The 17,349-nt window shown below is 45.0% G+C and overlaps 1 protein-coding gene across 2 annotated transcripts in view; it reads left to right on the top strand.

The window, feature by feature from the left end:
• The window catches only part of LOC133351817 (sodium- and chloride-dependent GABA transporter 3-like), a 101,231-nt gene that overhangs the window by 9,816 nt on the left and 74,066 nt on the right, over positions 1-17,349 (top strand). For both annotated transcript variants that reach the window (XM_061567374.1, XM_061567375.1), the window contains 3 exons: positions 2,873-3,099; positions 5,745-5,879; positions 12,147-12,287. In XM_061567374.1, the coding sequence (XP_061423358.1) occupies positions 2,892-3,099; positions 5,745-5,879; positions 12,147-12,287 (484 nt within the window). In that variant the 5' untranslated portion in view covers positions 2,873-2,891. The remainder of the gene's footprint in view (positions 1-2,872; positions 3,100-5,744; positions 5,880-12,146; positions 12,288-17,349) is intronic.

Here is a 17,349-nt window from a genome sequence, read left to right as displayed (position 1 = left end):
CCTGACGCCTGCTGCTGTATATTTGGAATTTGGAACACACGTGTTTGGAGTATTTGGCTGCTATACCTTTCCACACAGTGATAAGCCACTTCGTTGAACTGTCATTTGTGGCCAGGTCGCTTCTGAACAAGAGCTGTATATCTCTGCAGGCCGTACCTGGTAAAATAAAAAAAAATAGTTAATTTTTCGATTTAAAGCTTTCGTGACTGCAGGGATTCATTTTCTTGGTTCTTTCAGTAAAGTCACGTAGAAGGGAAGTAATAAAATAATAAAAATAAAACATAATAAAATAATATAAATAAATAAATAGCATAGTTTAGTTTTATTCCTTGGCTCTCACCGTTCTTCTTGACCATCGGCCATCATCGCCCCCCCCCCCCCCGCAGCGACGTGCCCTGCCTCAGCAGCCAGGTCCACTTTACTCTTGTTGGCAGGTAGAACTGCTTCTCATCAACATGCGTATTTACTTGATACAGCTGTCGTGGCTGTGACGGTTCCACCTGAAGACGGAAGCTTGTGTTGCCTCCGAAACGTCGTGATTTTCATTTTATTTTACTTTTATTAATTTAAATTGTTTTTACCTACGTGACTTTACCGAGAAAAAAACCTAAAAATATGAATCCTTGCAGTCACGAAAGCTTCAAATCTAGAATTAATGCGTATGTCCGTTAATCCACGCGCTCCTCTTTTCCGGCTTTCAAATCGACTCCACTCACGACGTCGGTGTGGCTGCAAGGACGACACTTTCGTGCCATTCAAACCCGACGCGCTTACCTGCTGCGCGACGGTCGACACCGCAGTCGGATACGTGTCGCTTCGAGTTTAAATTCGTTCATTCACAGCTAAACGCGAGGCCGAATCGCGTCTGCTGTGCAGCGCAAAACTCGCGGGTACCAGGAGCCCAGATCCACTGCCGTGAAATTGACGGGCGTGCACAGGTGTGACCAAGTCACGCGTAAAAATTTTAACTCGGCAATGCAACGGCGGATTTATATTGAGATTTGGTTTTTTTTTTTAACCTTGTCGGGCAATTTGTGTAAACGCGTTTGATTTATTCATGCCGAGGGTGTCATCTGCCTCGTGCAGCCCACACTTCCACGATTCGCCTGCTAGAACATTGGCAGCCACGGTCTCTCCAAGGTCGTGGACTCGAGTGCAGGTCTGGGTTGACTCGGCACCGTCATCACCAAACAAAGACAAAGATCCCGCGTATAGCCTTAACATACTTTCGGGGCAAGTGCTGTTAGCGAGCACCTGTGAAGGCCAGAACGGCACACGAGGGGGTGGGTGACCAGCACCACGACCAGCCGACTTTGTCTCCCCAGTGGCGATATTTTTACGCACTGCACCAGGTACTCATTTGAGGCTGAGTCGACCTAAGGGAGGCCCAGGACGGGTTCAGATAATCGTCACTGATGTTGGCCGAGAGCGGAATTTGAATTCGGGTCGTCAAGTTCGTAGGGGTGCGCGCTAACCACTACCCTACCGCTCCACATCACCACCACCATCGTCACCAACATCGTCACCAACATCGGCTCGTGACGTGCACACCACACAGCCACTGAGGAGCCCACACAAGCACTGGCATCTGTAGCGCCGTGGTGGCAAGGGTTTGTGGATCACATGAAGATTTGTGAAACTCCCAAACCCGCTCGGTTGAGAGGTGGACAGGAGACGGAGGTGGAGCGAGCAAGTCGGTGGACTGGTCCGTGCCAGCGAGACTGACATTGAGCAGAAGTTGTAGGAGGCTTCGGCTACGAGGTGGCGAAGAGATGGCAGTGCAGCAGGAGATTGTTGAATCTATCTGTGTGGAGATTTGAGTGCTCCCCACCCCCCCTCCCATCCCCGTATGTCCCATAGAGATGTTCCATGTCAAGGGATATTCCAGGTGAAAATGTTTGTAATAAATCATTAAGCAACCAATCATCGCAGGGCGGTAGGTGACATTTGCAAGTACTCGAGTCACGTGACGTCTTCTTCCAAACCCATTGACGAACACAGGGTGACGCGCTGCTGACTGCTGGAATTCCGCAAATAAATTGTCTTCGTCTCATGCTTTCAAGGCAGCTCGCGTTAAACACCGCAATGAATTATTCAATTTTTTTAATAGCAGACACCCACGGCGCTTGACTGGGAAAACACCGCGCCGCTCAATAACAGGAGCTGCGCAACACTTTTGGACGTTGTCCCGGTCACAATGTAGGGCACGCAGCGTCGTCTCGCCTGACATCCATCATCGCGGTGGCGACGCGGATTCCCCGGAGCGGCGGTCACAACTTGTAGGGGCGTTGCGCGAGCACGACGTTTGCGTTGTCAGTGGGGTCATTAGATTTCCAGGTCCCCCCCTCCCCCCCGTGACCCCGTGACCCTGCCTTGCCGAGTTCACCAAATGCCCCCGTGCTCAAATGCCAATTGAAGATGCTGCATGCAGGCTGTTACGTTGCCCGATGCTTGATAAAAACACAGTTGCGAGCTAAGTGAGCATGCCATGTGAAAGACATGTTACAGATGCTCACAAAGACACGTGCATCGACACACACGGTTGCTTAAATGCAACCGTGGTAGTGACTGGAAAGCGTGCTGCGCTGTGAATCCCTACGGCCCACATTGTTTTCTGACAATATCTGACATCAGTGGTGATGATCTAAATCGATTATGGGCCTCTCCTAGGTCGATCCAGCCTTAAATAACGACCTGGTGCGGTGTGCAAACATTATCACCGGGGAGACGAATTGTGATTGGGCGCGGTGCTGGCCACCCACCCCCCTCGCGTGCCGTTCCGGCCTTCGTAAGGTGCTGCTGCTCCTCGCGAACAACACACGCCCTGCGCAAGTCCGCTGAGGCCACGCGGGGGATCTTTTGCGCTTTTCAGACCCAGCACTCTACCGAGAATGGCGGCGCAGAATTCCATCCCGCTCGTGAACGGCAAGGTGGATAGCACGGAGATGGATATTGCGCCCGTTGCTCCTGGCAAGCAGAAGATCAACGAGCGCGGGCAGTGGAACAACAAGGTGGAGTTCGTGCTGTCAGTGGCCGGAGAGATCATAGGACTGGGGAACGTGTGGCGTTTCCCTTATCTGTGCTACAAGAACGGAGGCGGTGAGTGTTGACACAGCGCGTCCTTAGGAGTTCTTATTCTATGGGTCTTTCGGTAAAGTCACGTATTTAAAGCTTTCGTGACTGCAGGGATTCATCTTCTTGATTTTTTCGGTAAAGTCACGTAGAAGGGAAGTAATAAAATAATAAAAATAAAACATAATAAAATAATTCTCACGACGTTTCGGCTACAACGCAAGCAGCCGTCTTCAGGTGAAGACGGCTGCTTGCGTTGCTTGCGTTGTGGCCGAAACGTCGTGAGAATTATTTTATTATGTTTTATTTTTATTATTGTATTACTTCCCTTCTACGTGACTTTACCGAAAAAACCAAGAAGATAAAGTCACGTAGATAGGTTGAAAGAGAATAATAACAAAAAACTACGGCGTTTCGATCGCAACACGAGCGATCGTCATCTTTCCTCCTGATCATCTCCTCCTGATGACGATCGCTTGTGTTGTGATCGAAACGTCGTAGTTTTTGTTGTTTTCTTTCAAACTATCTACGTGAATCTTGATTCGAAGCTTTCGTGACTGCAGGAATCCATACTCTTTGGTTCTTTCGGTAAAGTCACGTAGGTAGAAAAATAATCGATCACCACGTTTTGATCGCAACACAAGCAATCGTCATCAGGTGGGACAACCACAGCAAGAACAAAAAACTGCTGAAGTAGGCGAGCTACGTGACTTTACCGAAAGACCCAAAGAATATGAATTCCTGCAGTCACGAAAGCTTTCAGTCAAGACTGAGGACTTCTCTTTGAAAAAACGATGATGTGCATAAAAGAGCCTTTTTTGGGGGGCGCTAGATTGCTTTGCTTCTGAAATAGGATGTGCTAATTTCCGGGTGATTTAGTTTCATGCATATGCCCCAGTAAATGTATTTGATTTAGCTGTAATTGTTTAAACTTAACGCACGATCGCTGCTGAATTGGATCTCTACACATCTAAAACTCACCCGTCATGTTTGTTTTAAAGTCCAACGCGCGTATACTGCGAAACAAAACGGTATCTGTCCACACTGCAAACAGGTGAACATGACATTTTTCCAGAAATTTAAACAACATCGTGTCAAGAAGACTCCCCTTCCGATAGATGACCATGATCCGAGGGAGAATATTCAAATTTGCCTGAGTGACGCATTCAGTGAGGTTACACAGCTCACTACCAACATTTAACTGACACCTCAGTCCATATTAGCCATGTTGAAAAATAAATAAAGGTGCAGCCCTGCAATATTGCTCGTTCACGCCACCGCTGACAGAAGGCCGTCCACTCAAACGAAAAACAAACTGTAAACACCAACTGATCGGTCAGCAGTGTGCACGTAGAGTTATTGGTCGCACCAGATGTGGCGGGATGTGAAAGTGAGACAATTGTCTTTTTTTATTTGGTCTTCATCAATCTTGCCCTTTCAGCACCCGGTCCGGGTAATGGGTGTCAAGGCGTAAACCCCCCCCACGCCATGCCACTGAAAAACGGGGCCCACGTGCGAAATTTTATTTTTCACCGAAAAACGATTTCCCGTGATTTTTTTTTGTGGTTTTTCTCACGGTTGACGTCTGTCCGTTTGTCGAATATTTTTTTGGACGAAACGATTCGTGACTCTCAACTCAAATAAATAAAAGCAATTCGAAGAGACTTTACAAATGTCTAAGCCATTATAATATTAAGCAAATGTCTAAGCCGTTGTAATATTAAGCACATGTCTAAGCCATTGTAATATTAAGCAAATGTCTAAGCCATTATAATATTAAGCAAATGTCTAAGCCATTGTAATATTAAGCAAATGTCTAAGCCATTATAATATTAAGCAAATGTCTAAGCCATTGTAATATTAAGCAAATGTCTAAGCCATTGTAATATTAAGCAAATGTCTAAGCCATTGTAATATTAAGCAAATGTCTAAGCCATTATAATATTAAGCAAATGTCTAAGCCATTGTAATATTAAGCAAATGTCTAAGCCATTGTAATATTAAGCAAATGTCTAAGCCATTGTAATATTAAGCAAATGTCTAAGCCATTGTAATATTAAGCAAATGTCTAAGCCATTGTAATATTAAGCAAATGTCTAATCCATTATAATATTAAGCAAATGTCTAAGCCATTGTAATATTAAGCAAATGTCTAAGCCATTGTAATATTAAGCAAATGTCTAAGCCATTGTAATATTAAGCAAATGTCTAAGCCGTTGTAATATTAAGCATGGTGAAACTTTGTGCTCATCTATATATCTCATCATCGGCGCCCGATGTCCCTGACTTATGACAACAACAAATATTCAAGCGCGTGCTGTGACTCATAGACTCGCTCACAGACGCACAATGTTTTATAACATAGATGTGTGATTAACGATTATCCTAATTTCGATTTAAAGCTTTCGTGACTGCAGGGATTCATCTTCTTGGTTCTTTCGGTAAAGTCACATAGAAGGAAAATAATAAAATAATAAAAATACAACATAAGGCAGAGTCTTCTCGACAGACCTGTTCTCCACCTGAAGACGGCTGCTTGCGTTGTGGCCAAAACGTCGTGAGAATTATTTTATTATGTTTTATTTTTATTATTGTATTATTTTCCTTCTACGTGACTTTACGAAAGAACCAAGAAGATGATCCTAATGCCGCGGTTTTGGATTTCCCGACAGGTGCCTTCCTCATCCCGTACGTGATCTTCTTCGTGTGCTGTGGGATCCCCGTGTTCTTCCTCGAGACTGCCCTGGGCCAGTACACGAGCCAAGGAGGGGTCACCTGCTGGCGCCTCGTGTGCCCCCTCTTTGAAGGTTAGCTTTCATCGTCTGCCACGGCGGAGAGGACCAACCAGGCCATCGTCGCACGATGGGAAATGTTTGCGGAGATTGTCGATGACAAGTCGACGCCAGAAACTACGTAGTGTTGCAACAGCAACAGCAGCAACGACGGCGATGAAATGGCTTCACCCAAATCTCGATAAATCTGAGCGCCGTCACTTCCCCGAGTGAGCAACTGGGATGGCGTCGTCCAATAGAGGTCACGTGGCCATCCGAGGTTTCACGCTCTCGACAAAGCATTGTCCATCAAACATGTATTTTATAAAAAAAAATTTACTCTGTTGTCATCGGGCTCAACGGAATCCGTCATTCTCTGCCGTGTTTGTAATTTGCCCCAAAATGGAATCGAACCTGAGATCATTTCTGTAAATATTGTGCAATACCTGCATGGCTATCAAGGTCAAAAGCTTTGGTGCCAAGTGGGAAAATAACATTTGAGGGGTGTCCTGGGAAAAGATTGATAAACCACATAAAACCTAGGTCTTTTTAACCAATTGCCAGATATAATGCAACACTTTACAATCCACTCTTTATCGTATCATCTGCCCTTAGATGACTGCAAAATTAAGTTGATAAATCACCGTTGTCACCCAGTTAATTTGCCTGCGCTCAAGAATAGCTTCCTCTCTGGACAATTAGAGTTTGTGGGTTGTCAGTTTTTTTCAGGGCTCCGCGCATTTGAGACAATCAGTTGCAAGGTGTTCATCGGGTTCCAGATGTAGGAATGGATGATACAGTGTAAGAGTCTGTATGTGTTTACACTATGAGACCTCCTTTACCAGTGGCAAAATATAGTAGTAGGTTTTTACCCTTTAAACTGGTCAACGTCAAGGACAGTGCCTATCATTACCATTATCAGAGTTGTTTATTTTTGTTTGCATTTTGACTGCTTGTGTTGCGGTTATTGCAAACATGATGCCTTGTATAAAGGTGTCAGTTTTGTACCAGTTTAAAGGGTAAAAACCTACTACTACACGTCTGTATGTGTGTTTGTGTGCACTGCAGGCCACCCACGCATCCCCGTTGTGTCTAGCTCCGGCCTTCATAGATGTTCATTGACAGCCCCAACAGTCCGTTAAGGCATATGCAAAGAGCACTTGCCCCAACAGTCTTAAAACGAGTTATATGGGGGATCTTTATCTCTGTGCACTGCGTCACATTCCTGGTGCCGAGGGTTTGGTTCCTGCGATGCAAACCCCCAGTGGCAATCGGAATCTGAACCAGACATGGCCTTTCTCTTTGTCAGTCTATGTAAAAATTAATATGGGAAGTGAATGCCAGTACTGAAAAGACAAAGACAGAGTGAGTGCAAGACCACACCACTCCCTATTGTGCCATAACGTGTGCTCGCAAACAAGAATTTCCAGCGAAGTCTGTTTCCAGGTTGTTCGTAATCTTTGTTTTATGACATTTGTTTGTTTGTGTGTGTTAAAGTAATGGGGGTGTGGCAGTGGCACAGTGGTCAGCACACTGGCTACGTTTTTTTAAAACACAGATAATGTCTGATATATGAACTGTTTCTGGGTCGCCTCTTCCCCCCCCCCTCTCCCCCCAACTTTACCAACAAACACTGCACATTCTAGATTTGAAACTTTCGTGACTGCAAGGATTCATACTCTTAGGTTTTTTTTCGATATAGTCACGTAGGTAAAAAATAAAATTAAAAGTTAATAAAAGTAATAATGGAAATAAAATAAAATAATAAATGACGACGTTTCAGAGGCAACACAAGTCTCCGTCATCAGGTGGGACCGTTACAGTAATTTTAGCTGTGTTACCTACGTGACTTTACCGATAAAACCTAAGAATATAAACACTGCACTGCTTGGTGAAGTATGGTCAAACAACCCTCACGACCATATAATCCATGGGCAGGCCTTCATCCAGCAGTGGATTGACTGCAGGCAGGGCTGTAAAAAAATGTATTACAATACAACTGCTCTAGACACAGTCCTTTACACACATTTGCAGTACTCAGCCTAAGAATCCCAATAACCTCTGACCTCTCTGGCAAATATATCTTGGCTCTGATATTTTCGAGCGTAAGTGTCACACGGATTTCGATTTAAAGCTTTCGTGACTGCAGGGATTCATCTTCTTGGTTCTTTCGGTAAAGTCACGTAGAAGGGAAGTAATAAAATAATTAAAATAAAACATAATTATTTTATTATGTTTTATTTTTATTGTGACTTTACCGAAAGAACCAAGAAGATGTCACACGGATCCTTCACTGTTCGTCGGGGGGACATGGAGGGCGGTGGTAAGTTGCAATGGAGGTGGGGTAGAAAGACGGACAGTGCAGGGTATGGTAAAAAAAACTATGTTAAAAACTTTTAGATGAAAACAAAATTCCATCAGAGAATACGTTTACATGCAGTCGGATGTGCACCGGGGAGATACGCTGAGTCAGATTGGGAATCGCGATGGTGAAACAGGGAAGGGGAATGTGAGCAGGATGGAACGCTTGGGGAACTTTGGAGTTGATCGCGAAGAATAGGAGACCAGTGTGCCCGCAGAAGAGGGCTTTCGGCGATGGCACGGATCACGAACGCGGACACTGACAAAGAAAACATTTGGGAGTAGACTGACAGAAATAGGGACTCATGCATCGGCGAACATTCACAAATCAGAGACGTTCGCTTTGACTGTTGGGAAAAGCGGAGTGTTCTTTCGGCACGCCACGTTACGGCTGGAAGGGGCGACGGTGGGAAATGGACAATACTGGAGAGATAAGATCGGTTCGTGTGGAAGAGATGGATTGAGCAATGGTGATGTTGAGCGGGGTGCCTTTAATCCAGCAGCGGATAGACAATGGCTGGTTATAATGATGATGATTCACTCCCCACAGCGATTCGATTCGATGTCATTAATTGTCACAGTTTGAAGTCAAGCTTGATTTTTTTTGTTATGATTTTGACTGTCTTGTGTAGATTGTTTGTCACTTGTGCAATTTTGTTTCGTCCATGACTGGATATTTACCAATATCATATCGTATGCATACATCCTAAATACTCACTTTATAAAAGTGTGAATCATCGCACAGATGATGAGCTCATGAATGCATTTTTATCAATGAACTAATGCTTCTTTAGACGCGCTAATGAAGGCAGCATGTCATGCAATACAGTAAAAATTGGTTTTACATCATGCTTGAATACAACTGCATTTCAAGATGCTATTTTTGCACGGTGCCTTGAGATGCATTTGCTCATCATATAGAACAGGGAGGTGTTAACATTCTGTAGATGCACAGCACATATTTGTATAGACAAGGCACCCAGTCACAGGCAGAGAAGAAGAGGAACATTTTGAGCCTAGACTCTGACAGGGGCAGGATGTCAACAGCACGGACTGCTGAGGGGAGAGAGCTCCAAGCCATGGGGCCAGCATGACACAATAAGTGACCACCCACTCACTGACCGAGCGGAGAGTGACTGGCAGCTTCAACAGAAGGCCATAGGTGCTAGAGTGGAGATCTTAGATGCCAGAGTGGAGATCTTAGATGCCAGAGTGGAGATCTTAGATGCTAGATTGGAGATCTTAGGTGCTAGAGAGGAGATCTTAGGTGCTAGAGTGGAGATCTTAGGTGCTAGAGTGGAGATCTTAGATGATAGAGTGGAGATCTTAGATGCTAGAGTGGAGATCTTAGATTCTAGAGTGGAGATCTTAGATGCTAGAGTGGAGGAGATCTTAGGTGCTAGAGTGGAGATCTTAGATGCTAGAGTGGAGATCTTAGGTGCTAGAGTGGAGATCTTAGGTGCTAGAGTGGAGATCTTAGGTGCTAGAGTGGAGATCTTAGATGCTAGAGTGGGGATCTTAGGTGCTAGAGTGGAGATCTTAGATGCTAGAGTGGAGATCTTAGGTGCTAGAGTGGAGATCTTAGATGATACAGTGGAGATTTAGATGATAGTGGAGATCTTAGATGCTAGAGTGGAGATCTTAGATGCTAGAGTGGGGATCTTAGATGCTAGAGTTGAGATCTTAGATGCTAGAGTGGAGATCTTAGATGATAGAGTGGAGATCTTAGATGCTAGAGTGGAGATCTTAGATGCTAGAGTGGAGATCTTAGATGCTAGAGTGGAGATCTTAGGTGATAGAGTGGGGATCTTAGATGCTAGAGTTGAGATCTTAGATGCTAGAGTGGAGATCTTAGATGATAGAGTGGAGATCTTAGATGCTAGAGTGGAGATCTTAGATGCTAGAGTGGAGATCTTAGATGCTAGAGTGGAGATCTTAGATGATAGAGTGGAGATCTTAGATGCTAGAGTGGAGATCTTAGGTGCTAGAGTTGAGATCTTAGATGCTAGAGTGGGGATCTTAGATGATAGAGTAGAGATCTTAGATGCTAGATTGGAGATCTTAGATGATAGAGTGGAGATCTTAGATGCTAGAGTGGAGATCTTAGATGCTAGAGTGGAGATCTTAGATGCTAGAGTGGAGATCTTAGGTGATAGAGTGGGGATCTTAGATGCTAGAGTTGAGATCTTAGATGCTAGAGTGGAGATCTTAGATGATAGAGTGGAGATCTTAGATGCTAGAGTGGAGATCTTAGATGCTAGAGTGGAGATCTTAGATGCTAGAGTGGAGATCTTAGATGATAGAGTGGAGATCTTAGATGCTAGAGTGGAGATCTTAGGTGCTAGAGTTGAGATCTTAGATGCTAGAGTGGGGATCTTAGATGATAGAGTAGAGATCTTAGATGCTAGTGGAGATCTTAGATGCTAGAGTAGAGATCTTAGATGCTATAGTGGACATCTTAGATGCTAGAGTGGAGATCTTAGATGATAGAGTGGAGATCTTAGATGCTAGAGTAGAGATCTTAGATGCTAGAGTGGAGATCTTAGATGCTAGTGGAGATCTTAGATGCTAGAGTAGAGATCTTAGATGCTAGAGTGGAGATCTTAGATGCTAGAGTGGAGATCTTAGATGCTAGAGTGGAGATCTTAGATGATAGAGTGGAGATCTTAGATGCTAGAGTTGAGATCTTAGATGCTACAGTGGGGATCTTAGATGATAGAGTAGAGATCTTAGATGCTAGAGTAGAGATCTTAGATGCTATAGTGGACATCTTAGGTGATAGAGTGGAGATCTTAGATGCTAGAGTGGAGATCTTAGATGATAGAGTGGAGATCTTAGATGCTAGAGTAGAGATCTTAGATGCTAGAGTGGAGATCTTAGATGCTAGAGTAGAGATCTTAGATGCTAGAGTAGAGATCTTAGATGCTAGAGTGGAGATCTTAGATGCTAGAGTAGAGATCCTAGATGCTAGAGTGGAGATCTTAGATGCTAGAGTGAAGATCTTTAATGCTAGTGGAGAGCACTGTTGGAGTGGGTACAGTGGTGGAGGAGGGGATGGGAGAGTGCATGAGGGCAAGTGGAGTGAGATGAGGGAGAGCGTATGTCAGGGGTAGCTTGAGATTTACATTCATTTTATTGTTTCACGGACAGTCCCCTTCATCCAGTTGTCCGGCTATTTTACAAGGGAAGTCTGCGGCGCGTGAGCATGGCAGCAGCATGAACAAAAACAAGGGCAAAAACTTCAGTACCCTTCAGTCATATTTGCACAACTAACAAACGTGGTATTCAACGGTTTGTCAACGAAACACACGGTAATATAAAACAAACTGTGCCAATAATAGCATGAGAACAAGGAGCGCCAGAAATAAGTTAAATACAGCGGCAAGTACTGTAAGTAAGTAAGTAAGCTCTGTGTTTTGTTTTTAATAGGGGAATAATGCGAAGGGTTGAAGGGAGGGAACCAAGTTGTAAATAAACGGTCAAAGATATTTCAGGAGCAATGCGGAAATACTTTTTTTTACTAAACACATTTTAAGCAAATGTCTGTTTTTAGGAGGAATAAGGAGACACTTGTGATTCTATGCGAGGGAGTGAGATTAACCGAGTGGTCCTTTAGGTAATTTACAGATTTGTTTAAGAGGACCTTCAGGATGAAGACAGCCCAGTGGTGGTCTCTCGAGATATCCAGGGTTTCAAATGATGAGTTCCACAGGGGGCGACAAGGACAAGAAACGGAGAGTGGAGTGGTATCGTGGTTATGAGACGTTGTAGTTGAGTGAGATAAAACGTGAGTGTTAGGGGAGCGGGAGAAGGGGTGAGCGGGAGAATTGGATTGTTGTCGTGACTTTTGACGCTGGCGAATGGCATTTTAACATTCAATTAGTTGTTACATTGGCGGGTGGGTGTGAGTGACCGATGCTCTTTGCATGTGTGCGCTGGCAGGCCTGGGATACGGCACGCAGGTCATCGTGACCTACCTGAACGTCTTCTACGTCGTCATCCTGGCCTGGGCCATCTTCTACTTCTGCAACTGCTTCACGGCCGACCTGCCCTGGGCTTCGTGCAACAACCATTGGAACACAAGTAACGATCGCCCCCACACCCCCTACCCCCCTGCACCGTGCTTCTGCCGAGTGGGTGGCTCGTGAATGCAGAATCTCCCGGTGATTTACCTAAATAACCAAAGAAAATGCTAAATATGTGTTGTTGTTTTTTTTGCTTAATTGGCCAATTCCAAGTCTGGGGCTTCTCATTGTAATTTTTGTTATTCTGCGACCGTGCAACAAACACTTTAGGAAAAGCGCCGAATGCGTTTGTATCTCGCATGGAAAATGTAGATCTGCCGTGGAAGACGAGACCTCGGCATGCGTGAATCCCAACCGTAGTTCTGCTTGCGTTGTCAATTTCCCGGACCCTTCCTTTGACCCAAGTAGGTGCGCCGCTCGCAGCGAGAACTTCAGAAGTGCAATATTTCTTCATCGCGTTATCACGACGGGAGACGAAACAAACGAAAAACATTAGCGAGAATCTGGCCTGCGGAAGCTCGAGAGAGAGAGACATGCATCACAGTGATTTATCGCAGCTTGGCTGACAACGGGTTTGTTTCGCTTGCTGTTGTCACGATCTAACATCGATCAGGCTGTGCTTGCTTGGGGTGGGCTGGGCAGGGGGGGGGGGAGTTTGTCTCTGAGCTGTGTGGCTTGATGATATCCGCATGTGCACGGGCTTGTATGCGCGCGTAACATTGGCGGTGCGCGTGGCTTGCGAAATTTCCTGCAGCAAAACACGTGCGTGCGTATTCAGTCCGAGCGTAGGTAGCGATGCAATGTTCAAGATTGATTGTGTGCGTATCAGATGAAGTTATGGTTGCCACCTCTGATGTACCAAAAAAATAAACCTTGGATTTATCATTGGCAGAGGGCTATATATTCACAAAACTGGACGAGAGGAGAACTACATGTGAATGCCATGTCTTGAGTGGTGATGCATCTGACAGAGAATAGGACTTTTGACATCCTGGGAAGACCCACTGATTCATTAAGACAGCTACGTCAACACGAGGACAATTTTGGGAAAACCAGGACAGGTGGCAACGATAGATGGAGTAACCCGCTTACATTGTCAATATCTTTTAAGGCTGAATGTTACGACTATTGAACAGGAATAACCAGTGACTGTTATGAGTATTCTTTCCAGTCGTAGAAGTTCTTTATTTACAGAGCAAAGCAGGAGGGTTGTGGTGTTTGGTCAGTTCCATTAACGAGTGTTTGGCTTCATGTATGGAGGGAGCCCCACATACAAGGGGACAACGCCTAATACTCCATACTGATAGACATAAGGATCCTTTGGCATACTGCCATCTCCTGGCTACACCGCCAGGTATTTCCAGGCAGTGTCCCATCGTAGTAGTAACTGGGCTCAAACCTTCTTCGCTTCCGATTGTTAATGAGATCGAGTGTATTTATTGTGATTTTGGTGATGTAAGGCTCAACACGTGGGTGATGTGAGGAGCAAAAATAATACGTTCTCTTACATAATAACGGTACCATTGCTAACTGCATTTGAATATCAAAGATGAAATGAGAGCGTTCTGTTGGCTGCACAGTAACACGGCTGAGCGTCACGTGAAGCAGCGGCTTCTCAGACATTGCCACGCTCCACTTGTGTTTTGTTAAGCCAATTAATGTTTCAACAAAACGGAATTCAGCCCGAGCGATCTGGAGCACCAACGAGCGATGCACCGTGAGTGCCAAAATCTAGGGCAGTGAGAAGAGAAAGCGCTTCCGACAAGCGAGAGCTTTGCTTTCGCCGGTCGCCATTCCAGGTTTCATTACCAGCCCCCCAATCGGTCGCTCATTTTGCCGCTCGTTGCGGAGGTTCGTAGGTTCGAGCCCAGCGGCAGCCCTGGTTAATGCGAGTGGGAAAAAAACATATGCTCACCTTTTGCTTCACAGTAGACGTACGTCTGTATGTAAAAGATCCTGAGACATTTTTTGAAAAAGATTAAGGCCTTGTGTACCAGAGTCGCGGTCCTAATTGTCCACGTTTGAAGATTCACCGCAGTTTACCGAATCGGGTACAACTATAAAACCACGCAGCAATATCGCTCTCTCCCAACTGTGAAATCCCTGCAGACTACACTCGCCTGTGAAACACAACGCGGTCATGATAGCGTTGCGCTGTAAGAGCGGACGCATGTGTGTATGTTGAGCTTATTTCGAAATGTATGTAGCCAACCTTGCTAATCGGAGGTGCAGGGGAACGACAACAGACTAAACAAAAAAAACAATTCTAAAGAATGAGTTTTAAATCCAGATTTAAAAGTGCATAGCTCAAGTGGCTTCTTAATATCGGAAGGAAGAGCGTTCCAGACGGCCGCAGAAGTGCATATGAAAGTGCGCGATGCGGTGACCATCCTTGTTCAATGGCCAGCCAAAAGCTGCTGCTGTGAGGATGACCGAAATATTCTTAGGTTTTTTCGGTAGAGTCACGTAGGTAAAAAATTTAAATTAATAAAAGTAAAAAAAATGTATTTTAAAAAAATAGATAAAAAATAAACTAAAATATATTTTGCTTTTATTTTACTTTTATTAATTTAAAATTTTTACCTACGTGACTTTACCGAAAAAACCTAAGAATATGAATCCTTGCAGTCACGAAAGCTTCAAATCTAGGATGAGCGAAGTTCACGTGATGATGGTTTACGCTCCTTGACAAGGTATTGTGGTTCACATGCGGCAAGCACTTTGTGTTGTGCGTGTAATGAGCGCGACCTTATAACAACGTCTTCGTTCGGCAACTGGAAGCCAATGCAGCTCAGCGAGCACTGGACGGACCACGGTCAGATCTTACAGGACCCGTCACGACACGTGCCAGAGAATTAAAAAGAAAATTGCCAACAGGGCCGCAAACGTACCAACGATTCGGTCCGACTGAACCGCCACGGCGTGGAGGGGTCAACGCGCCCGTGCGTGCCGCGAACCGCCTGTGATGGGCGCCCCGCTGCTCGCCGTAATTTGGTAACAGGGATGGATTTGGCACTGGCCCCCGCGACTTGGCAACGCGAGCCTCTGTCGGCCGTCACGTTCGCCAGCCGGTTCGCCGTCGGGGCTCGTGTTCCGGTGGCGCTAACTCCATCAGCATCTTATGGGCAGCGATTGGTCTCCGGGCATAATGAAGCGCTTGCATTTAGAGCCTCGCTTAGGCAAGGCTAAGTTGATTAACCCCAGAGGGATTATGGTTGAGTTAACTGCGAGATTGGAATTCACAATGATTATAATAATAATCACGGTTTGTTTTGTATTTCACCCAGGAAGCCTCACAATGTGATAGGACTCGTGTCCAAGATGGCCCTGATTGCATTGGAACGTTTATCCAATTCCATTCATGAGCATTTGGCAAGCGGGCAGAAAATCGGGATACCCAGTGCAAACCCCACTCACATGAAAAAAATACAATTAAGATCTCCTTGCAGATATATTCAAGGATCCATTCCTATACCACCATCTCCTGGCCACGTGGCAGGCCAATCCCACCACGAATTGAAGATGCTCATCAACTATAGCTGTGTTCTGTCTCGAAACACATTTGTTTCGTGCATGAGCCAGAGCATAAATTGGTACCACCTAATGTAACACTCCTTTTTAGAAGTACCCATTTATTTATACAGCGAATGAAAGTGAATTACTGAATAACACCGCACGTTTCAATTTATTATCACACATTTTCAAACACTAGATATATGCCACCTCGGGTGGTGCCGACAAGTGATATATATATACATGGCCTAAGCTCATGGAATCAGAATCTGTATTCAGACTGGATCAATCCGATGATCTCTGAAGCTCTTTTTCACAGATGACCAGTATGGGCGGGGGGGGGGCAGTCAACAGTGGACTTGTTGAATAACCGAGTGGTGGTCTTGCAAAGAAGCCGCTGTGTTTGGCTTGTGTGTGTCTCTCTCTCTGAATAAGCGCCCAGGGCACAGGTTGTATATAAGCACAGGAGTACGAAGCAGTGAATCCACAATCCGGAACCCGTGCCTCACCGCCCGTCATACTCGACACAGCGTGGTGGGCACAGCTCCACCAATCACCACTCCGGTCTAGTGGTTTGCAGAGCTCCGGTCTAGATTTTAGGTCTTGCCAGTGGCAGTGGATATTGGTATGCACACTTGCACGCACAGCCACCAATCTACTTCGCAACGCTTTCAAGAGCACTAATTAGGGGTGTTGGAATATAATTACGATAACAAATGCACCTGGACACATCATAGTAGCATCACCATGCACAGCGCTGCGCATGAATTTGTTAACAATCACTTTCAAATTATTTGTTAAAATTGGATTTTTTTTCATTGTCGTAGGCTGAGTAGATTTTTTTTTTGAAAATGCATTCAAAGAATGAGCCAAGTGGATGTCGTCCTGAGACTTTACTGTGCAAAGAGGATAAAAGAATTGTCGTTAATGTTTGCCACATTTGCCTCGACTTTTTCCATTTAAATGTCATAAACCGATGTAATCGATGACGACGATGAACAAGTCCTTTTGTCAATCCACTGCTGGATGAAGGCCTCCCCATGCCGTGTCAATCTCTGGTGTCGTTTGACCATACTGTAGCCGGCTGGTCAGTGTGGGTTGGTGCGGTGGTTAGTTCAGGGGTGGGTATCACTCACCTCTCGCTGACTTGAGTTGTGGTCAGGAATTGAACTCAGGTCCTGGGATCACGATGCAGCCTTCAAACCACTATGCTGTTAGGGTTATAAGGTTTATCACAATATAATTAGTGTGGGAAACATTTCATAATCAACGGCCACGGTGGTGAGATGTTAACTACCTCACCTGGTGTACAGGAGGTCGTCGGTTCGATCCTAACCCTGACATCTGTATAATTTGAGTCTGCATGTTCTCCCTGTGGTCGCGTGGATTTTTCTCTGGGTCCTCCGGGTTTTCCCTCCACAATTAGAATCAACATGGGTTTAGAGTTTTTAGTTGCTATAATTGTCTACATGATTAGCCACGTCGTTGGGCTATCATTTGTGGCCAGGTCGCTTTGGAAAAGAGCTATGTGACTAATGGACCTCACCTTTCGGTAGAGTGACGTAGAAGGGAAATAATATTGTTGGATATTTTTATTATTTAATTAT

Source organism: Lethenteron reissneri, chromosome 38, assembly GCF_015708825.2.
Source record: "Lethenteron reissneri isolate LAM-NWPU_2019-01 chromosome 38, ASM1570882v1, whole genome shotgun sequence".
Taxonomy (NCBI): Eukaryota; Metazoa; Chordata; class Hyperoartia; order Petromyzontiformes; family Petromyzontidae; genus Lethenteron; species Lethenteron reissneri.
This window is presented reverse-complemented; position numbering and strand designations above follow the sequence as displayed.